The sequence below is a fragment of the Sus scrofa genome, chromosome 5 (assembly GCF_054392235.1).
Source record: "Sus scrofa isolate SSC_HxYL_T2T_F1_AM1 chromosome 5, Sscrofa_HxYL_maternal_Yorkshire_Landrace_v2.0, whole genome shotgun sequence".
Taxonomy (NCBI): Eukaryota; Metazoa; Chordata; class Mammalia; order Artiodactyla; family Suidae; genus Sus; species Sus scrofa.
Window position 1 is genome coordinate 23,807,378 of NC_139387.1, and position 24,341 is coordinate 23,831,718.

Here is a 24,341-nt window from a genome sequence, read left to right on the forward strand (position 1 = left end):
TCACTCCTGTCAGATCAAAAAGACTATTCCAGGAGTTCCCGTCGTGGCTCAGTGGTTAATGAATCCAACTAGGAACCATGAGGTTGTGGGTTCGATCCCAGGCCTCGCTCAGTGGGTCAAAGACCTGGGGTTGCCATGAGCTGTGGTGCAGGTCACAGACGCGGCTTGGATCCCACGTTGCTGTGGCTCTGGCGTGGGCCGTTGGCTACAGCTTCGATGAGACCCCTAGCCTGGGAACCTCCATATGTTGTGGGAGTGACCCTAGAAAAGACAAAAAGACAAAAAAAAAAAAAAGACTATTCCAGGGCATCCAGATAAAACCATAATTCAAGAAGATACATGCACCCCTGTGTTCAGACCAGCACTATTTACAATAGCCAAGACATGGAAACAACCTAAATGTCCATCGACAGAGGAAAGTTTACCCGAAAGGCAACCAAAACAGCAATTCATGGAAATTACATAGAGATCATGCAGACTTCAACTATAATGCTGAAATTATGTAAACCACACGTTTCCTAAATGAAAACAGTAAAAGTTCTTCTCGAAAGGTATAAGAAGTTATAAAGAAAAAAAGAGAAAACTGGCAATTGAGTTTAGGGATGAATGTGATTATTGATTATGCAAAAAGCATAGAGAAACCCGAAGCAAGTATTGACTCTTCAATCCCCCTCTTCCTTGCTATACAATAGCAGCCTCCTTCTACTTAGAAAATATATGAAAGTCCTCACCAAGTGCATTGGAAGATAATACTTAGTTTCCTTAAAATCTGCCCTCACTTCAAGCCATGGCTTTTATAACAATACCTAGGACCAGGTCTCAACTTGGCCTTCCTAGGGAGGCAGTTTTCGTTTTATAGAAGGGAAATAATTACTCACCAAAAAAGCTAACATGTACTGCAGGAGTCAAGATAACATATTTAAGAATGGATGGTGAAGGTGCTAGAGTTGAGTGAGGGTTAAGCAAAATGCTGAATAAGGGAGAAAGTATTGATATATCTTAGCATCCTGGCAAAAACACCCAGAGACAGGATTGCTATTATCCTCAGTCCTTGAAGTTTGGACACACCGGAGCTTGCAGGAAATGAACTACAACAGCTTTACATCATGTTTAAAATGGTGCAAAAAGTCTCAAAGACTTAGGAATGCTAGTCTGGCTTTACAAACTAAAACCAGAGAACACACCAGCTGTGAGAAGCCAAAGGAAATTCCCTTCACAAAGCAAGTAAGTAGTGTTCTGGTAGAGACAACACCAGCATCTCTGGGAACTCAGTAGTGATTGTTCTTTGTAGACCAAGGATTTGGGTAAGAGAGCCTGTTCTTTACGAATGGCAAGATTCAGAGTGCCAGAGACCAGCCAACAACATGTCATTTTCAAGAGCAAAGTGGACTCCATCTTCCTAATTTTGTTTACCATGGAATGGTAATCCAGGGTCATTATCTTGCAGGTGTCCATAGCATAAGACTGACATGGGCAGAAAAGAAGGTATTTTTGATCTATATAATCAAGAAGGTTCAAGAAAGCTGAGGGAAGCCATCTCAATGGAAATTCAGTCTCTAACTCAATTTCATACCTGAGCCAGTTTCCAGCTACCAAATCTATCATGTCTTCTTGAGGAAGCATGCTGCAAAGCCACAGAAAATATAGACAAATTTATCAGTTCTTCCCCAAAGAGGTGTGATCACTTAGCAGAGTAATTTTAGACCTAAAAAAAGGGACTCCCAAATTCTTTCAAGTTCTATTGAAGTTGACTTTTCAGTTCTATTGGAACTGATTCTAACACCACAGAAAACAAATGTTCCTACAGCTTGTGTGTTTGGAAGCCAAGTGATGAAATCTTGTCTAATCATTTTGCAGTGGATCCAAAGGATTTATAATTCCACCTAGTATTTACTTCTGTGGTTGCTGCGTATCTAAAAATCAAAATGGACATATTAGTAACTACCAGAATAATTACTTGATCTACACATACAAGTCCATGTATGCAAATATACAATTATCTCAAATCAAAAGTTTAGTTAAAATAGAAGTAAACTGAGGGTTTCTTGGTGGTGCAGCAGGTTAGGGATCTTGTGTTGTCAATGCTGTGACTCAGGTCACTGCTGTAGCAGGCATTCCATCCTTGGCCTGGAGACCTCTGAATTTCATATATATACATGTAATTGTGGGTTGGGAGGGATGTCTGGCCCTAAGGACATTCTGAGAAAAAGACAAATGAAAGCATGAATGGAAAACAAAAATTAAATTTCCAGCGTTTGCAAAGACATTCTTTAAAGTTATTGCAGCTTCAGCTCCAATTAAATTTGCAACCTGGAGTTCCCGTTGTGGTTCAGCAAGTTAAGAACCCGACTGGTATCCATGATGATGGGGTTTGATTCCTGGCCTCATTCGTTGGGTTAAGGATCCCGCATTGCTGCAAGCTGTGGTGTAGGTCGTGGATGCAACTCAGATCTGGCATTGCTCTGGCTGTGGTGTAGGCTGGCAGCTTCAGCTCTGCTTTGACTCCTAGCCTGGGAACAATCATTTGCCACAGGTGTGGCTCTGAAAAGCAAGTAATAATAATAATAACATTAGTAGTAGTAGTAATAATAATAATAATGATAAGAATAAAATAAATTTGCAACCTAACCAGGTACCTTATGCTAAGGTAAGGTAACTCTTTGCAAAGACTGGGACTCTGAGACATGAAACAAATGTTTAGATAGACACGGATGAAGCTTGAAACAAGCAATGAATACATGATATTTCTTCCACAGAAGGAGATATTTCAGTCACAGCCCACATCCAAAAACAGGTAGGAGTATCATTCAGGGTTAGGTTCAGCTGCATTTAGAAGAAAACACAAATAGCTATTGTTTCAACACATTAGAAATTAGTTTTTCATCTCATGGAGACGTCTGAAGGTGGGCTAACAGTCATTTGGAATCCAGAGTCCTCTTACATTTCTTGTCTTCCATTAGCCTATTTCACAGTCCTAAGTTACCCCATGGTCCTAGGTGGTTGCCAGAGGTCTAGACATTGTGTCCACATTGCAGTAAACAAGGAGAAATGGAAAAGGGGAAAAAAGCACATCCCAGTTCTGACCTCATCTTAGAAGCCTTTTCAGAAATACACTTGATACATCAGCTCTTATATCATTGGCCATAATCTTAGTCATATGGTCATACAAACTGTAAGGGGGCTGGGTAGTATTATATCTGGGCACTTTACACACTTAGTAAAATTGGGGCTCAGTTGCTATAAATATGGAATATACTGAGCAGGAAAAGCTAAATTTGTCACAGCAGCTCATCAGGATATTCTTCAAAATTTTATACGAAAGGTAGAAAGGCATCTCTTCCCCCCCACCCCCATTTCATCTGCCATGGAAACTTTTCAATCACTCTCTGCCAAAAGTGGGATAACAGAGAGATGTGATGTGACTTGGCTAGTCACTGGAAGAAACCTCAGTAGAGGAGCACCTAGTGGACTGAGGAAGAGGGCAGTGGACTGAGGAAGAGGGCAGTGGAAGACGGCAGGACTTCCTTCTTTGTCATGATTGAAATACATTTGAAATCATGACAAAGAAGGAAATCCTGCCATTGGTGACAATGTGAATTGACCTTGAGGGCATTATGGTAAGTGAAATGAGTCAGAAAAAGACAAATACCTTATGATATCACATATACATGGAATCTGAAAAAGCCAAATTCATGGAAAAGGAGAGTAGAATGGTAGCAAGGGAGATGGAAGAAATAAACTGAAGAAATAACTGAGATTTTGCATTATCAGTTAGACAAATTTCAGTTATCAAACAAATAAGTTCTGAGGATCTCCAGGATAGTTCCTATAATTAATAATAGTGTATAATACTAAAAGTTACTAAAAGAATAACATCTTAAATGATCCCACCACCAAAAAAGAATGGTAATTATGTGACGTGATGGATGTGTTAGCTAATGCTAAGGTTATAACCATTTTGCAATTTATAAATGTATCAAATAAATGTTATACAACTTAAACTTACATGACTTTATGTGTCAATTACATCTCAATAAAGCTGGAAAAAATAAAACCTGAGAAAGAACAAAGCAACTCACTACCACCTCCTGCCACCCTCCTGCCCTCCCCTTGGATATCAAAATTTGTTCAGAAAAAAAAAGATTAAAATATCTTTCAATTTGATTTTCTGAAATGTAGCAAATACTGATATTTGAAAGAAAATCTCTTTCTTTTTTATGATTGAGTGATATTCCATTGTATATGTATACCACATATCCTTTATTCATCTCTTGATAGACACTTAGGTTGCCTCCAGGTCTTGGCTATTGTAAATAATGCTGCTATGAACATTGGGGTGCATGTGTCTTTTCAAATTAATGCTTTCGTTTTCCTCAAATACCAAAAAGTGGAATTGCTGGATTGTATGGTAGTTCTAATTTTGGTTTTCTGAGGCATCTCCATGCTGTTTTCCATAATGGCTACACCAATTCACATTCCCAGCAACAGCATACTAGGGTTCCCTTTTCTCCATATCCTCACCAAGGTTTATTTGTGGTCTTTTGGATTATGGCTCTTCCTATAGATGCAAGGTGATTCTCATTGTGGAAGGACCTGGATGGTTTTATGCTTAGAGAAAGGCAATACTATATATTATCGCTTATATGTGAAATCTATAAAATGAAACAAATGAATGACTATAACAAAAGAGAAACAGACTTACAGATATAGAAGACAAACTAGCGGTTATCAGTGGTGAGAGGGAATAGGGGAGGGGCAGGATAGGGATATCCAGCCCTTGCCAGCTCTATTAAGGTATGTCAGTGGGATTATGCTGCATTTCTTTTCCACTTTAGGAGTTTTCTATTTCTTTCAAATATAGCAAGTCCATGGTTGGAACATCCTTTCTTCTAATAGTTTTCACATACTTGAGAGAAATACCTGAAAGTTATGAATGTCTTACTGTCATTTCTCAAGCCACTGGAAGTGCCCTATGCTACTTTAAACTCCTTGATACAGTTCTCACATCATCATTTAGGCTTATTTTCTTTCAGTAACGTTTCTTTGGGATCTTAAGCACTGGTCTCCTTGGGTTGGGTCTTATATACTGAGGCAACTGATCCCCAAATTAATTAGTTTGGAGAAGACCACAATTCATGATAAATCAGTAACTTTCCAACCTTCTCACCAAGGACTTTTGAAAGGAAACATTTTGTTCAATGTGGCAAATTTAATGGAATTTTATACCCTTAAACTGAAATATTAAAGTTAATGGTTGAACAGTAACGTGAATGTGATCCTGACCCACCATTTGCTCTTCATCACTGTTTTGCAGATTTTTAATAACCTCAATTCTCTGTAAGTATACTGGACCTTTCACATTCTATTACAGCATGCTGTACAAGTCAGTTTTATTACACATAATCCATGTCTTCTGTTCATAAACCCCAGGGGAAAGTTTTCCTTTGTGCTGTTTTTCTTCTTTTTTCTTTTCTCAATGAGTCCCTTAAGTATGCAATTTAAAAAGCAATAAAAGAAAGCTCACTTTTCACAGTGCAAAATCAACTATGAAATATCTCCCTACTTGGAGAATACGCTAACACTCCATCAGATAGCCCTTAATTTTTTTCTACTTCCATTTCCAAATGCAAAGAATATAAGAATGTATTGTATCAATAAAGCCAATGATGCCATTTGGATATATTCACAGTAAATGCTATATAATTTATCTTACCTGAGATAGAACCAAATAAAGAAGTTTCTACTGCCCAAGTCTAGAATGTTGGCCTAAGTTCAAACTTACATTAAAAGTGAGGTAGGAGGTGAAAATTTTAGAGAAGCACAGAGCACAATCCACGTTTTTGCATTGAGGTGCAACTTAAAAGTCATTTTTCATTCCATTTCTTCCTGATATACTGTCTAGATCTGAGTACACTCAAAATTCATTACTAGCATTTTTTTTCACCCTTTCACATCCTAGAAGAGAATACAGGAACTAAGGTAAGTGCTTTGGAATTTGGATCTTCTATTTTTAATTGTAAATTAAGGTAATTTTGTGGAAATCAAAGGCAGATATTTATAAGCAGCTTGTTTTTTTTCTGGTTAATGGTTTTACATCTTTTTTTGTATAAATGTATAAAATGCATAAAGGGTTCCTATTCATGAAATACATCTAAATCTCTTCATTGCTTTTTCTGATTGATTGTTTACATTTGACATAGAATGGATACATTGAAAAAAACAGAAGACTAATAAAATCTCTCAAAAGACAGAAAGCTTCTCTTTGGTCATAATTTTGCCACATTTTAATTATCAATTTCTTTTCACCTGGTTATATCTTCCTAGAGATATATTTGCCATTCATTAATAAATAAATAGAAGTTATCAAGATTCTGATTATGGAAGAATAGATGCAAGAAGGAATTCATTGTTTTCATTTGGTGGCCAATAAACACAAAGCAGCTTTAGACACATACACTGTCTTTAATTATTCTAAGTCTTTTTAAATTTGATTCTGGAAATCACTGGGATATTCAGATAAACCCTCTGGACCAGGTCAAATTTTATTTTTTTAATCAAACTAGGAGAAAACTATTAAGGAAGCAATGTGTACTTGTCCTAAGTAGGCATAAATTTTGCCATGGGAAAAGGAAATAAAACAAAAATGGTATAAAAATTTTAGGTATATGATAGGTTTCAGAAAACAACTGAAGAGTTGACCATATTGAGAAAAGGAGTCATCACCAGCAATTCAGTTTCACAGATAAAAAAAAGATAATTCTAAAAAAACAGAAAATGCTTTTTTTTAAACTTATTTGTGTTTTGGGTTTTTTTATGTTTCTTAGGAATCATGTTAATGGTGAACTCCATATGGAAGAAGCCAAACTCAAACACAATCTGGCTAACAAAACACTCTGAAAATGAAGAAAAGTCTTGATATAGGTCTTACAAATAATGCAGTTGATTTCAAAATTATGTTCAGGGAATTGAAAACTGCTATTGAAAATGTGGTTGCAAGACTATGTCTGTTTCCAAATGTATAGCAGGATTTCACCCTTTTATTTATATTTATGTTCTATATTTTTATTTGTAAAATCTATTAACTATCATAATTGTATTCCTAAAAGTAAAACCTTGGTAAATAGATATCTTTCTTCATTTTGCTGAGAGAATTTTATCTTTATGTCAAGATTAGGAAAATTACCTATGAACTCTCTTAGATGCTGTGACTATATTTTATGAATTTTAGGTCCAGTCTGCAATTTTCTGATTTGGCACCCACCTGAGATGGATTTTGAATCATGTTCTTGTTGGTGCCATTCTTGAAGTAGTAATATATATGGCAGTGAGTCTTAAACATATTGTGTGTCATTTGCCTTTATTTAAAAAAAAAAAAACAAAAACCTGGCGTTCCCACTGTAGTGCAGCAGAAATGAATCCGACTAGGAACCATGGGGTTGCAGGTTCGATCCCTGGCCTTGCTCAGTGGGTTAAGGATCCGGCGTTGCCATGAGCTGTGGTGTAGGTTGCAGATGCGGTTCGGTTCTGGCATTGCTGTGGCTCTGGCATTGGCCGGTGGCAACAGCTCCAATTAGACCCCTAGCCTGGGAACCTCCATATGCTGCAGGTGTGACCCTAAAATGACAAAAGACAAAAAAACAAAAAACAAAACAAAACAAAAAACCCTTATATGTCCCCTCCTCATCATCATTTCCATAGAACTTAAGGGCGTTCCCAAACATTCTGAAATCTATCCACGTACTCAAGGCCAAGATCTTACAGTCTGTATTTGGTATGATAAAGTTAAAAAAGAGCAAAGATGTAGAACATACAAGGCTTTAGGTTCAATTTTGAGCTAAATTACTAATGCAGTACTTCTCCATTTTGCTATGAACTTGAAAAGTTTGTAGAAATACAAATGCCTAGAACTCTCACCCATGGGATTCAAATGGATTATATCGGTTGTGGCATGGGTATTTATGTTTAAAGATTCACCAGCTTTCTGATAGAATGCTGGCACTTAGATATAATACCCCAAACAAAGTCTTTAATCTGAGCCTCAGTTTTCTTCTCCACAAGGTGGGGATGGTAATACTCTATTCAAAGAGAATCTTTGGAGATATTAATAAGAAACTTCATGTACATCTCCAAACAGTTCCTAGCACATTGTCGGTGATCAATGAATGTTAGGTTCTCTGTTGTCTTTTTCGTTCTTTCTGATTGATTCTAATAGTTAATCCTGACCATTATTTTTTTTAACTCTTCTTGTCTACTTTAGACCATAAGTGAGAAATGAGGAATCATTCAGTGCAGACAGAGTTCGTCCTTTTGGGTCTGACTGATGACCCTGTGTGGCAGATTGTAATTTTTCTCTCTCTGACTGTTACCTACATGTTGAGTGTGACTGGAAACTTAACCATCATTATTCTCACTCTGCTGGATTCCCACCTTAAGACACCAATGTACTTCTTCCTATGCAATTTCTCCTTTTTAGAAATCTCCTTCACAACCTCTTGTATTCTAAGGTTCCTGATGAGCCTTGTGACAAAGGATCGAACTATTTCCTACATGAGTTGTATGGCTCAGTTATTTTTCTATTTCTTTTTGGGAGTAACTGAATTTTACCTTCTGGCTGCCATGTCCTATGACCGTTATGCAGCTATATGTAAACCTCTACATTATACCACTATTATGAGCAACAAAGTTTGCTACCAACTTGTACTCAGCTCCTGGGCAACTGGATTCCTGCTCATCTTTCCTCCAGTGATCTTGGTCCTCAAGTTGGAATTCTGTGATTCAAATGTCATTGATCATTTTATTTGTGACTCTTCTCCCATCCTACAGATCTCTTGTTCAGATACACATTTCCTAGAGCTCATGTCTTTTCTCCTGGCTGTGGTGACACTGATGGTCACATTGACATTAGTGATTCTCTCCTATGGCTCTATCATCAAGACAATTCTCAAATTCCCTTCTGCTCAGCAGAGGACCAAAGCCTTTTCTACCTGTTCTTTCCATTTCTTATGGAAGCTGCATCTTCATGTACATAAAACCATCAGCAAATGACAGAGTGACTCTAAGCAAAGGGGTAGCTATGCTCCACACCTCAGTTGCCCCTCTATTGAATCCCTTCATTTATACCCTAAGGAACCAGCAAGTGAAAGAGGCCTTTAAGGACATGGTCCAAAAATTTTTATTTGCTTCAAACAAATGAGAAAATTATAAAAAGTATGAAGGAAAAAAATGAATTAAAATGTTCCCCCTTTAATCGTGTTTTAGAATGTCATCTTCTGCACATATTTTTAGATTTACTAGCATAATATAATCTAACATAAAATTATATAATCTAAAATTTGTGTGATAAAAATATTTTCAGTAAGGCTCTATATGAGCTCTATAAGATGCCTTTTAAAAAATGCTTTAAGAGGTTTGATTTCCAAATCTAGACTCTGATCACAATTTTCCAAAGGATTCTACTGAACAGAAGCAGCCTCATTTCCATAGCTGTATAGTCCAAGCAGAAAGATGTACACAGAACTAAATGCATAGCACCTGAAATGATGACTTTTCATTGAAAAATCATTGGTAATATCATTTGCTTTGCAATAGCTGTCACATTGTGAACAGACAGAACCAGGACAAAAAAAAATTATTCTGGTTTTCTTCAATCTAACTTAGAGACCATGACAATAATATATTTTATATTAGATTTAAATATAAAAGTTTATGAGATTTTGCTATGCAAATAGTTGGATACCTTTTTGGAATTTGGCATGTAAATATAAAAGTTTATGAGATTTTGCTATGCAAATAGTTGGATACCTTTTTGGAACTTGGCATGTAAATAGAATTTTGTATGTGGAATCATATTTTTAGAAAAAAAAATGACCATTTGATAGAAGCCACAAAATCAGTTATATAGTAAAAAAAAAAGTTCAGTTATATTACACATAACATTATGCTCTGAAAATTTTTTGCATATATTTTTAATGTGTTAGCAGATTGTACAAGTTAAGAATTTGGAGATATACTTTATAATAATTTAGTTTATGAAATATTTTTTTATTCAGTTAGACAATAAATTACAGTCCTTGTTTATGCGATAAAAAAGTAATCAAATTCTATATGACCACAAATGAAAATATTTTAATTAAAATTCTAAGTTTTTTAATTTATTAAATAGATATCATCTATAGATGCCTGTGAGTTGAATTATAATGTAAGACATTACTTCATTGCCTTACTTCAAAGCCTAAAGTATGTTTTGCTTCTTCCACAGAATCTTCCCGGTTGAATAAAGCTATTTTCTCTATCTAAGACATTCCTATTTAGAATGTAATACTTATTTTCCCATATAATACTAAATTGCACTTTAATAGTCTAGTCTAGTTCGCTGAGCACATGGTGATGTTACTGGTAATGATCGCAATACAGGCTAAATCTCAGCAAGGTCAGTGAAGTCAGTAGAATTTTTTTCTTTCTATTAACCAAGTTGATTTTAAAGTAAACTATTGCTATACCTTATATAAAAAAAAAAGAAAGTGTAAATACCTGAGTTCAAATTCCATAAGACAGTGAGTTTTGCAACTCATTGAAGGAACAATCAAATGAATGCCAGAGGTCAAATTCCAAGTCTCTGACTGAGATAAGTTTTTGAATTTTCTCTAAAATCCAGCTGAGAACTGGCTTGCCATATATATACCAACTTACTTTTTCACCCTTATTATGTGCTTTTATAATATAATCTCTCTCCTTTATATTTCCTTGGAATTTTGAATTGGTTTATAGGAGTATCTGAGAGTAGGAAAAAAATGATTCCCAGATTTATTCAATTCAATACCTTGGAAACCTTATGATGTGAAATTAACAGATTAGGCTCTATTAATAGAACAAAAATGAATGTACATATGATGATGAGTTTGAAAAAATATTTCACACTATAACTCTATATTTTAGTCAATAATAAAGATAAGATGCAAAATATTTCGCAAGAATCTACAGATTTAACATATAAAATGCCTGTCAAAATTAAAGCTTTAAACTTGAGGGCTGTGGACAAAGAATGCCACCTGCCATTTAAGTAAACAAAAGATGTTGCAGTCATCAAGCCATCAGCCATTGCAGCCCCCCCCCCATAGGATAAAGATGCATGTCAATGGAATAGGCTAAATAAGCCCAGATTCTTGCATCTTCCCACATATAGAAAAGCACTAAAATCAGTAACTTGAGATGTCTGCTGTTGCAACTAGCAGTCGTTTTTTGATTACTGAACAAAAAACTACATGTCTTTCTTTCTATTTTTCAGCAAAAAAATACTGGCTCCTCCCTTACCTATTTGGACAGTTCCTTAGAGCTATCTGAGAGCCTGCATCCTGACTTTATAGTCCTTAGTAAGGCCATCAAATAAAGCATAAATCTCAACTTTTAGGTTGTGGCTTTTTTTTTTCAGTCAACAGTGTTTTTCTATCTGGTTATTCTGAGAAAAAATAGCCAACATACTTAGCTAATGCCTAAAATTATTCCAAGATTGATTACTAAAATCATGAGACTAGAGAAAGATGCTTAGAATTGTCATGAGACTAGAATTGAAAGATGCTAGAGATTAAGACACAATTTGATTTTTAAAAACAGCTGACCAAGGGCTCTGTTTAAAACTAGGAAAGTTAGGACAAATATGCATTTTGTAGCAAGTAAACCTGCATGTTGGACTGTCAACTAAACAGATGCAGTAACAGTGAGGGCAGTGTTATTATGCAAGATACAAGGAAGTATGTATACTCTAGTATTGAGTCCAAGATCACTCTGTATTTGCAGTCAAACAGGTGTTGATTCTGCAAAGTAAAATGTGATATAGACACTATATATATATATAACTGAGCAGGAGACTCTGGGGATCCCTCCCCCATGTCCTCTGCCTGCCTCTGATTTGTAGAAAAGCTGTAATCTTCCAGGTATCCCCTGAGTCACAGAAGCCTGGCTCAGGAATTAATGATTGAAAGGATGTGAACACACAGTAATCCAATTCAAAGTTGGGCCAGGAGAAGTGGTAAGAATTTAAACAGGAAATCAGCCATACAGCAGTCACAAAATCCTTACCTCTTCCCTGAAGAAGAAAAATGTTGTAATTAACGTAGAAACCAAAGGTGATGTGAACTTCGTTTGGATTTGATCCACACAACTAAGTGAACAAACAGAAACAGAAAACAAAGCATCTTTATGTAAACCAGGGAAATATGAAGACACTCTGAATAGGAGAGTCTATTACAATTTGTTGATAATATTGATTGTTGATAATATCGATATGGCTTGATGGTGGTGGGTAAAAGACAATTTTCTTTTCGGTTCGATGCACTTACTGATAAACTTGTGAGTGAAATAAAATGAATGCTATAAGGTAAAATGATACTCAAAAATAAAAGAGCAGAGCTTGATAGAGAACAATAATTTTAGTAAATTAATCATTATGGAATCTAGACAATGGGTACCTGTCTGTTCATTATATCTGGTCTCCTGCTGTGAATGTTTAAAAATGACATTTGAAAATGGCTTAAAAATTTGGATGACTGAATAATTTTCTAGCAAATGTACCTGCTAGTTGAGACTGAGATAACATCACTGCTCACGGCTGGTGCCCTGTGAACAGGCACACTGTCCTCTTCCCTCCATCTGCACTGATTCGTCTCTAGGGCTGAGTGTCTGCAAACCCAAGGATTGCAGAAGTGTCTGGTTCCTAACACAGCAGGTAAATTTGGCCAGTTTAAGAAAACTCTCTCATCTTAACCATATTCTTCAATCTACATTAATCAAGAATGAAACAACTATTTAGACTTATTTGACTCCTGTGCTTAGTTCTCAATTTGTTCTGAACTCATATTGAGGAATGTGTGATTAAATAATACCAATCAACAGCCTTGTTATCCTTTAGAAAACTAATATGGATACGATGTACATGTTCGACCAAGCTGTGAGCACAGAGGATAAGGCAGGCTTGTGTGAAAAATAATTTTGTCCCTTTGGTTAAAGAAGTCAGAGGATTTCCCATTGTGGCTCAGTGGGTTAAGAATCCAACAAGTATCCATGAGAATATGTGCTCAATCCCTGGCCTCACTCAGTGGGTTAAAGGATCCAGTGTTGCCATGATATGTAGTGCAGATCTCAGATGCGGCCTGCATCTGGTGTTGCTGTGGCTGTGGTGTTGGCCAGAAGCTGCCATTCTGATTTGCACACTAGCCTGGAAACTTCCATATGTTGCCCTAAGAGGGAAAAAAAGTCAGAGAAGCTAAGTATTTTAGAAATCTGAAATTAAACTACAGCCATAAGCACAAGTTAGGATACCTGCCCACATGTTTCTTTCTGGTTGAAATCTGGAATGCCACCGAATATTTTTCGTCAGATGGGGACTGAACTTGGAAAGCCGCTCTCAAGCACTCTTAAGATTTTGAGAAATTCCTGGAGGGCTTTCTAGTGTCTTGATGGACTCACAGTAGACATCTGTGTCATAGGAGAACAGACGATAAGCACCCAAAAAAGTGCCTGAAGGCAGACTTTTCTCAGTGAGGTTGAAGGTCCAAATTACAAGGCCATTTTTACTTTTTTTCCTTTTTTCTTGCTTTTACTTTATTTTTCACTTTCACTGGCTCTTTAATTCTGAGTATTGGTAATCTCATTTTTTTATTATAATCACAGTTTTATGGTATATTATTCAAGTATAATACCATTTATTATTACCATAGTATTAATAATATATGTGTATAAAGGCATTACATTTTAATTTTATCTTTGTAGTTGGTTTATGATATGCAGCTTGCTTAATTTTAGGACTAGATGGGTTTTTTGTTTTTGTTTTTTCAGGCCACACCTGTGGCAATTGGAAGTTCCCAGGCTAGGGGTCAAATCAGAGTGGCAGCTGCTGGCCCATGCCACAGTCACAGAAATGCAGGACTTGAGCTGCATCTGCAACCTAAGCTACAGCTTGCCGCTAAACCTACTGAGCGAGGCCAGGATTAGAACCTACATCCTCGTGGATACTGGTCGGATTCTCAACCCGATGAGCCACAACAGGAACTGTGGTACAAGGAGGTATTTCTTGGGCTGTTCCTGGAAATCCTCTTGATGTCTCTGGAGAAGCACATACATTTAGTTGAACAGACTTTTCCTTTCAAAATCAATAAAATAAATCTTGGATCCTACTTGTTAGCAATAGTTCATTTTTTTAAACTTTTATTTCTCTACACTTTTTTTAATGGACTTTTATGACTATAAATCACTTTTAGGGTAATTTTCAGGTTAATTGCTATTATGACTTTTTCATAACTTTTGGCTTTTAATCTGTTTCAATTTAAATTTAAGGAAATTTTAAAATAAACATTTTAACAGGACAGATACTGTTACCATACCTTCCTTTCTTTTTTTGTTCACAGAATAATGCCATGTGTTAACTTTTTTATTTTTTATCTTCACATAAAAATTCTCATTTGCATTATCAGAAGCATCAAACATCATATTTTTGTATGATTGGGTCACTTTGCTATACAGCAAAAAGTGACAGAACATTGTGAATCAGCTGTACTTTAATACAAAAAATTTAAAATTATCAAACTTCATGTCAAAAGATTATCTATTATATAACTAATATTTGTCTGAATGTCAAGCATAAAACATCCTAGAACTTGGCATATAAGATAGACTTCTCTAAGCTATTTACTATATTAAAGTAGAATAAGGATAAGTAAGCAACCATGAAATTAAGTGATATGAGAGCAGCAGATAAGCAATAACACAAATGTGGTTGAGTAGGATTAATCCAGGCTTTCTGGTAGTGTTGGTAGAAGAGGACTAAGACAAGAAGAGCAAGAGAGTCCCTGTGGGAATGTCATTTAAACTGGAGCACCCTGAGATTGCGTAGTTGAAATAAGTGGAAAATTCCTGCCTACCAGAGCCATGGTATGATCAGGAGCCTCAAGTAAGAGAGCAATGACAAAGGAAGTTTAAATATGCTGGCCTATAGAAGTTCAAGTTGGTGAAGAATTTAACAACTAATTAAGTGTCAATTTTTCTTTGAGCACTATCACTGGGTGAAAATTTGAAATGACTATAGTTTTCATTTTCAAGAAGGAAATCATTTCATATTTGCAAATGATAAAACCAACAAGGAATTAATTTCCAAAAGGTACAAAGAGCCTATATAGCTTAAAAAAAAAAAAAAAGAAAGAAAAAAAATTGAAAAAGAGGCAGACGATCTAAATAGACTTTTCTCCAAAGAAGACCTACAGATGATCAACAGGCACATGAAAAGATACTTAATATCTTTAATTACTAGAGAAACACAAATCACACTGGTCAAAATGGCCATCATCAAAAAAGTCTACAAAAAATAAATGTTACAGAGGGTATGGAGAAAAGGGAACCCTCCTACACACTTGGTGGGAATGCAAATTGGTGAGGCACTGTGGAAAACAGTATAGAAATTCCTTAAAAAACTAAGGATAGAGCTACCATATGATCCAGCAATCCCACTTCTGGCCATATATATCAAAAATAGGAAAACTCTAATTCAAAAAGATATATGCAACCCAATATTCATTGCAGCACTATTCACAATAGCCAAGACATAGAAACAACCTAGATGTCCATTGACAGATGTATGGATAAAGAAGGTGTGGTACATATATGCAATGGAATATTATTTATCCATATAAAAGGATGAAAATATGCCATTTGCAGCAACAATGATGGACCTAGAGATTAGTGTACTAAGTGAAAAAAATCAGACAAATCACTTATATGTGGAATCTAAAAAAAATGATACAAATGAACTCATTTACAAAACAGAAATAGATTCACACACATAGAAAACAAACTTATGGTTACCAAAGTGGGAAAGGAGGGAGGGACAAATTAGTAATTTGGGATTAACAGATACACACTACTACATATAAAATAGATTAAAAAAATAAGTACTACTGTATAGCACAGGGAACTATATTCAGTATGTTGTGTTAACCTATAGTGGAAAAGAACTTGAAAAAGAATAGATATATCTGTATACATTATAACTGAATGACATATACGTGCGGGGAGCTGAGAAAATGCAGGGACTCAAAGCAAGGACCTTGCCTGATGGCAAAAAAAACCTGAAGGCAGGTTCCTAACCAAAGAAGGGAGCTTACCTGAACTGCACAAGCTGAAGGTGGGCTTCTGGTCAGGATAAAAGCTCACCTGAACGGTGCATGCCAAAATGGGCCTCTGGTCAGGATGAAAGCCTGCCTGCATGGTACAAGCCGAGGGCAGGCCTCAGGTTACAAGCTCTCATATTGATGTTGATGGGGAAGAATTGGGGCTTTCCTGGGAAAACAATTTCCATGTTTGCACTGGAGAACATGGACTGTTTCTCCGGTGACCTAGTCTTTCCTGTTGTTGTATTTGTTATTCAGTTTTCCTCAGTCTTTCCTGATTATTTACTTATTATTCTTATTTTCCATTCCTTTTTCCCTGTGGTGATTTGTGATTTAACAAAGTTACAACAATAATAATAAGAATATCATCCTGAAGGACTTTCCCCTATTTAAATCCAACTTAGTTAAAACATAGTGTTTATTTACTAACTAGTTATATAGTAAACTTTAGAGTTAGGATTTTAATGAGGTTCATAGAAGTTAGACATATATTATCCAAGAAACCTAGCTGTGAGTTTTGTCCTTGATTTTAAAAGTTTTTAAGTGATAGCTAGCTTAGTTAAGTTGGTTTATATTTACTTACACTGTCTCCCTGCCATAACGCTTTAAAGATAAGCACCAGTCTAAAAACAAGATTTGTGAATGCCAAATTCTTGTGTCTGTGACCTCTTCAACTTCTGGAGACTGGCTGGCCATGGGATGATTTGTACTGAGTCTCCTCCTTTCCACATGATGTATTGTACCTAATTGCCCCTAAATTGTACCCACTTAGTTAAGATAAAGATCTTAAAACATGATGTATAGCTGCTATACCATGTAATAGTTAACCAGTGTCCTTTTAACACTGTGATGTAATCTGTAGTGAAAAACTGTCTATATAATCAACCACCTATGCCAATAAAATTGGAGCAGTCCAGCGCCCTGAAAGAAGGGACAAAGAGGTTGTCTCCGTATGTACATTTTCGCTGACACCGTCCATCTCCAATCGGGAAAAAGTGTACACTTCCCGGCTGCTGGAGCTGGCCTCTGGCATACATGTACACCTGAAACATCATAAACTAAATACCCTTCAATCTTTTAAAAAAGCGAATCACGTCATTGCTATTAGTATTTATATTGTAATATTTTTTCTTCATCCTGTATATTTGACTTGCTGATTATTTATTTTAATACATATCCTGTTAACAATTTTTGAATAACTTTTTTATTGAATTGGATCCATTCAATAAATATGTAACTTGTGATTCTAAAGTTTCCTCAGTAGTAAATGCTGTTTTGAAATCCTAAATCTTTATACTTATTCCTAATTTTAAATTATGTTTTGGGATTTTGATAACTATTTTCCTTGTCACACTTAGTTTCTTTTTAATATTAAAAGTACTCTTTCTTCTTAATATTATTTCTCTCTGTAAGGAAAGATAATTCACTAAATTTTTTGTTGTTTTTGTTTTTTGGTTTTTGTTTTGGAAAAATGGTGTGCAATCATTTCAGCACTGATGAGGAAATGTTGAGAGTGGGGTCATCCTTAGATTTCCTGAAACAACTGTTTTCTCTTTTGTATAAAGGGTATAATTCTGAAAGAGTTTGGTTTATAAGAAGAGAACAGGAGTGACCTGATCAAAATCAATATAGAACGGAAGACTAAATCTAGTTCAGAGAGAGACAAGATAGGAGAGACACACAAGAAAACTTCTTAGGGATCCTGACTTCAACATTCCCCTAGTTCTTTGAGAGTGATATAATTCTTTGGACTGAGTCGTTAAAGGCTTGTTTCACTTGTTTGTTCCTCAGAGTATAAATAAATGGGTTTAACATGGGGGAAATGGAAGTAGTGAGTATCGTCACTCCCTTATTAATGGTCATTTCATCTTTTGCTGAAGGTTTGATGTAGACAAAGATGCAGCTGCCGTAGGTGATGGAAACCACAATAATGTGGGAAGAACAGGTAGAAAAGGCTTTTGTCCTTTGCTGGGCAGAGGGGAATCCTAGAATTGTTCTGATGATATACACATAGGACAAAACCACACATACGAGAGTCAGGATAAAGATCAGCACAGAGCCAGCAAGAGTCATCTGTTCAATGAACCTTGTCTCTGAGCAGGCGATCTTCAGGAGTGGATTAACATCACAGACAAAGTGGTCAATGACATTAGAGTCACAGAATTCCAGGGCCAGTCCGAAGTTAAACGGTGGGGAGATGATCAACAAGGTGGCCATCCAACAGCAGAAGACAATCCTTCGGCAGACCCTCTGGTTCATGATGGTCACGTAATGCAGGGGTTTGCAGATGGCCACGTAGCGATCAAAAGACATGGCGGCCAAGAGAAAAAATTCTGTTACTCCAAACACGTATGTAAAAAATAGTTGGCATGCACAAGCGTTATAGGTAATGGCCCTGTCACCTGTTGATATACTGTACAAGAATCTAGGAATGCAGGCAGAAGTGAAGGAGATTTCTAAGAAGGAAAAATTTTGGAGAAAAAAGTACATGGCAGTTTTGAGATGAGAATCCACTAATACGAGGAGGAGGATGATCAGGTTGCCAGTTAGACTCAACATGTAGGTGAGAAGGAGAAATAGAAAAATCAAAATCTGCATGTGTGGGTCATCTGTCAATCCTAGGAGAATGAAACGGGTTAGTGACGTGTGGTTTCTCATTCCTGGGTCCCGAGTTCTGCCCAATCTGCATATAAAACTGAAGAAGGTAAGATCTGAGAAGAGGGTGAGAAAAATGTTTAGAATGACTTTTGTTTAGGAAAGCCATGCAATGTATTTTACATGCATTTTGTTTATTTGATATTTTTTGTAATCAAAGTAATTGATGCTGTCAGTTAGCTCTGTTGATTTATCATTTGATAAGTTAGAAACATGGTTTTCAAACATTTTTGACCACAACATACAATATGATAGACATTTTATATGACAGTCCAGTGTACATGCACACACACACACACAAATATATTCTTACATGTGTCTGAAACCAAAATTTCAAGAAAATTAGACACTCTGCTCTGTGAGGTTTTCTATATAATCCATAAAAATATTGAGTCACTATGTCCTACACCCAAAATTAACATAATATTGTAAGTCAACTATATTTCAATTTAAAATTAATAAATATAAATATCATTAAAATTATTTTTCAGTCTAATCAACAGTCATAACCTGTATTTGAAAATATATTTAATTTTGAGGGTCTTTAAATGATACATTCCAATTAAAGTACAATTTTCCCTGAAAATTTTTTAAATGAATGTTGCTCTTTTAATTTATACTTTGGAATAGATTTTTTTTTCATATCATACTTGTCACCCAGGAGCAGTGAAATCACAAACTTTAGGGTATCTTTTTTCAAAGAATATTTCCCTTATCACTAACTCAAATTTTACCCAGTTTTAATTATCTACTTTAACTTAAATCTCTGATACCTCTTCATTTTGCCAAATCCCTGACTCTATTTCCAGGGATTGTTGCTGGCTTCTTTTTTCCTGGATAAATTGAAAACACATAAGGGTTTCCATATTCATTTGCCAAAGCAATTGAAGACTCTATTCCACTGCCATGATCAAACCTATATTTAATCTACAAAGGATAATTCCTGTATTAAGAAATTCCTCTCCTAAATATTTCCCATGACTTCCTCAAATTCTTTATGTCTTTGTCTGATTGTCACTGATTGTCCACCTTGGTGCACAACACAGGGAGTATTTTGACTCATACCAAATTCGCCAAATTAAAAGATGTTCAATGCGAAGCTCAAGGATACTATTCTTAATGTTTTTAACTCAATCTGATATTTGCCTGAAACACTCAAGACCCCTTGTTATCAAGTCTCTGATGTTATAATTAGCTCTACAAGTATAAACGACAATATTCAATCTCACTTCTATCCTTAAATTTTAATAATTGTCTTTAATTCCAGACTTCCAACCTATTCCTCAACTGCTTATGGTATGTTTTCTGAACTCACCACTCCACTGAAACCACACTTGGCAAGTTTAAGTGTTTAACTGTTCCTTTCTTTAGGTTTCAAGGAAGTAGAGTCATTTTATTTACACCTGTTGTTGCATTTGGTGCTGTCAATCACTCCTCCTACTTACATTGTGCTAGATACTTTGTTTGCACCATATCCACACTCCTGGTCCTTGTTTTGCCCATCTGGTTTCCCATGGAAGATTATCTCTTCCCCTATTCATCTTTATCCATATGTTTTTCCTGGAAATTAATTAAATCCCATGACTTCCATTTATCATTTAAAATTTGATAATTTTAAAATAATGAATCTTTTATTTTTATTGCCAAATGGGCAGCACATGGAAGATCCTGGGGGAGGGATTAAACCTGTACCTCCATGGCAACCTGAACCTCTGCATTCAGGTTCTTAACCCACTTCACCACACTGGAAACTCCTAACCATTGCATCTTTGATGTGATCTCTTTATTTATTTATTTATTTTGTCTTTTTAGGGCTGCACCCGCAGCATATGGAGGTTCCCAGGCCTAGGGGTCAAATCGGAGCTGCAGCTGCTGGCCTACGCCACAGCCACAGCAACGTGGCATCCGAACCACGTCTGTGACCTACACCACAGCTCATGGCAATGCTAGATCCTTAACCCACTGAGTGAGGCCAGGGGACCAAACCCGCAACCTCATGATTCCTAGTTGGATTCATTTCCCCTGCGCCACAATGGGAACTCCCTGATGTGATCTCTGATGTTAAACATCTTCACCTGCTGATTTCACCGTCTCTCTAAGTGAACATGTTCGCAGTGGAATGCCTCATCAACTGCTCCTCCTGCCATAACTCCTGCCATACTCCTTGCTCACAACACTAAAACCAAAGTCAACACTGATTGCCCTACATTAACAACTGAGAACAAGCTATCATTCTCTCAGTGTAACTGTATCTTGAAGCTCTAGTGACACTGCAGGTACTTTTACTTAATTTTGTTGTTTCCCTGACTCAAACATGGGGAAGTCTGGTGGGTTGGTTGGCTGGTTGGTCTGTCGATTCTGAAGTTACAGAGAGTAGCTCTAAAAGCACACCATAGGGAAAGTCAGGTATTGTAGTCACTTTACATGGACTACCTGTCTGGAAAGTATTGTCATCTAACCATTTGTATCTCACTCCCCCTGCTCGTTCTGACCCATACCCAGCATCCAGGGACTTGTTCCTCTCTTTTCTTTTGAGACTCTTCAGAGGAGTCTCCAAATCTCCCAAACCACATTAAGACCTTTCTACATGTTTTGTCACACCCAATGCTCAAGAGAGGATGTAAAAAAATTAGTGGAAATAGGATATTAATCTCATTTAATATAATAACCATGAACTGAAGAAGTCTGAGATATAGAATTAATTCTGTATTATCACCTTACCCTCAGATCTAATAAGTGGTTAAACAATTTATATTGTTTAATACACAGACTCAATTTTAAAACTCTGACACCTCTTACCTTTGCCATATCCCTGCCTATAATTCCAGGGATTCTTGTTGGCTTTTATATTTGGTGGAGGAAATGTTCTAAGAGGCCCTTAAATCACAATACAGCCTAGCTACTCAGCACATATATACATCTGCATTGGGGCCAAAAAGTGTTAAATGACTTATCACGGTGTTTCTCAGAGAAATAACTTTCCTTTTATGGCTTGTATTCATGTTCCCTCAATATGCCTGTCAGAAACATATTAACACCAGAAATTAAGGACTCTTGAATTCTGGATTTGGACCAACAACTGCTCTGTGGTGTGTGTTCAAACAGCACCAACTCAATACACTAACATCTGCTCAAATGACTTCACTCATCAATTTTTGTTCAAGGTCATCAATAAAGTTTTTTTAAAAAAACAATTTCTTTTAGAAATTCCAATTAATCAACTGTGTGAGGGTGTTAGTTGATTGCTTTGAAATCTTCCTCTCCTGCAGGAGTAGGGGATACTCATATGTCCTTTTCCCATAATGAATCTCCCAGAGTTACGGGCTCCATTAAAGAGATGGAGGATTGCCTTGTTTTAAAACATCTTTTAGGATGAGCTGGATGCTCTCCCAAGTATGTACACATCATGTATAACAATAAACTGAACAAATATTAACAATAGATTAAATAATGACAGTAATAAAACAGAATAATGGACTCAAATATAGAAGAAGATTGCAAATACTGCTCACCTACCTCTCTTTGCTTCAGTCTTGAGACTTCCAGTTTTACACAGCTCTGAAAACTTCAGGCCCTGTTCCTATTCCCAAATATCTTGAAAATCAACTGACACAATTGTTTGACTGCTATCTTCTACACCTCTTGCCTTTTAGGGTACTGAACATTTCAAAAGGGCAAGGATCTTAATCACTTCAGCAGATAATTTCCAATTCAAGGCTGCTTCTAGAAGTCCTTCACTGCACCTGTTTTTAGACTGCCTTCTATTTATTAATGCATACACCCAGCCCTACCAGTCTCTGAATCAATTCAACATTATGAATTGTTGTTTCTTACAATCAAAATTCAATTAACTATTCACATCTCTCTAATTTTGGTAATAAATATCAAACTGTTTTTAAGAAATAATAATATTCAGAGTTCCTGCTGAGGCACAGTGGATTAAGAATCTGAATGCAGCAGCTGGAGTCGCTACAGAGGCGTGTGTCCAATCCAAAGATCCATGCAGTGGGTTAAAGATCTTGCATTGCCATAGCTACAGCAGAGGTAGCAGCCATGGCTTGGATTTAGTCCCTGGCCTGGGAACTTCCATATGCCACAGGTACAGCCATTAAAAAAAAAAAGAAGAAGAAGAAAAGAAAAAGAAAAGAAAGATAATTTTCTAAGTCTCTCAAAGACAACAGACATAATGGGTTCAATTGGTTATTTATTCCTGTGGTTTAGAAGGATGAAGAATATGTTTGCGTAGGCTTGGATGTGGATTCTAGGGGGTCACACTTACTCATTAACCCATCCTCACCTCACAGGCAACTCTGCGATGCCAATGATATATCAGATTCTTTGGTTTCTACCTTGTGGCCAAGACTCTCCTACCAAAGTATTAGTGTTCCTTTGAAAGATATTTGCTGTTCCAAGGTCTGAAGGAATATCTGTTTGGAGAGATATGATAATGCAAACTTCCTAGACAAAAATGAGAATTTCTGACAGTAAGAAGATTGATGTTTGTTTTATTTGCCAAATTTGAAGCCAAGTGAATAAACATGAATCCTAGGTAAACTAGGTCCTAAGGTCACTTATGAATCTTTTGAGCAATCATTTGGCAAAGGTCCTGAAACATGCAGCCATGGGGACAGTGTCCTCAGAGAGCTGAAGATTCCACAGTGACATTGAACACAGGACTTTCACACAAAATAAAAATAAAATGACAAAGAATAAGTCTACATTCTCTTCCTCTTGTTCAAAAACATCTATAGTGACTGATAGCTGCTAACAGAATAATTACCCCTTCTCCATGTTTACATTAAGTAATTGCTGCTTACTATAAACTAGATACAACATTTTATTTTTTTTGTGGTTACACTCAATATATATTTTTTTGGTTTGTTTATACTTTCTCCTTTTACTTTGTATAACTATGGTAAATTACACATAACATAAAGTTTACCATCTTTATCATTTTAAAAGCACAGTTCAGTAGCAATAAGTTCCTACTATTGTATATTACCCTTCATATTTAACACACACATTTTTCTTGCAATATCTAGTAATTGTTGTTTACTGAGAAGAGTAAAGTACTTTCTACTTATGTTTAAAATTGCTATTTATGGAGTTCCTGTTGTGGCACAGTGGGTTAAGGATCCAGCATTGCTACAGATGTGGCACAGGTCATCACTCTGGTTCATATTTGATCCCTGGCCTGGGAACTTCCATTGGCCCCAAATGTGGCCAAGAGAAAAAAAAATTAATTAATTTAACTGCATTCCTATTTATTATAAAATTAAACTAAAAAACAGAAGAGTTAAACTTAATATAATAACCACCTATAATATCTCAGATTATTCCTTTCCAGAAATTTCCTATGTAAAAATATTCATATTAATTGGTATATTCACAAATGTGAAACTTTCTACACAAGTTGTTTTTCAAACTAATTTATAAATAAAATTTTGAATAAATTAATTTAATCTGAATAATTATAAATTTGTTTCATCATTTGGGGAGTTATATAATATTTCTTTTTGGAGAATTCCATCA

At 36.0% G+C, this 24,341-nt stretch overlaps 3 protein-coding genes and 1 pseudogene across 3 annotated transcripts in view; 2 read left to right on the plus strand and 2 right to left on the minus strand.

The window, feature by feature from the left end:
• Positions 1–16,254, minus strand: part of LOC110255239 (olfactory receptor 6C1-like) — a 371,689-nt gene extending 355,435 nt beyond the window's left edge. Inside the window, exons 1-2 of the mRNA XM_084955875.1 lie at positions 16,149–16,254; positions 12,076–12,157 (exon numbers count right to left, since the gene is read on the minus strand). The gene's annotated coding sequence lies outside the window, so the exon portion shown is untranslated. The remainder of the gene's footprint in view (positions 1–12,075; positions 12,158–16,148) is intronic.
• The window catches only part of LOC146403233 (olfactory receptor 6C6-like), a 105,040-nt gene that overhangs the window by 10,111 nt on the left and 70,588 nt on the right, over positions 1–24,341 (plus strand). The window lies entirely within an intron of this gene.
• LOC146403234 (olfactory receptor 6C75-like) lies at positions 8,272–9,193 on the plus strand (annotated as a pseudogene).
• On the minus strand, positions 13,751–23,329 carry LOC146403235 (olfactory receptor 6C2-like). The gene has a single exon (XM_084955933.1). It carries the CDS (start codon positions 18,810–18,812, stop codon positions 17,874–17,876), a length of 939 nt encoding a protein of 312 aa, XP_084812059.1. The 5' UTR covers positions 18,813–23,329; the 3' UTR covers positions 13,751–17,873.

What these genes read in the sequence shown, in the direction of transcription:
- LOC146403235 (XM_084955933.1), bottom strand. Translation starts at nt 18,812, where the DNA reads ATGAGAAACCACACGTCACTAACCCGTTTCATTCTCCTAGGATTGACA.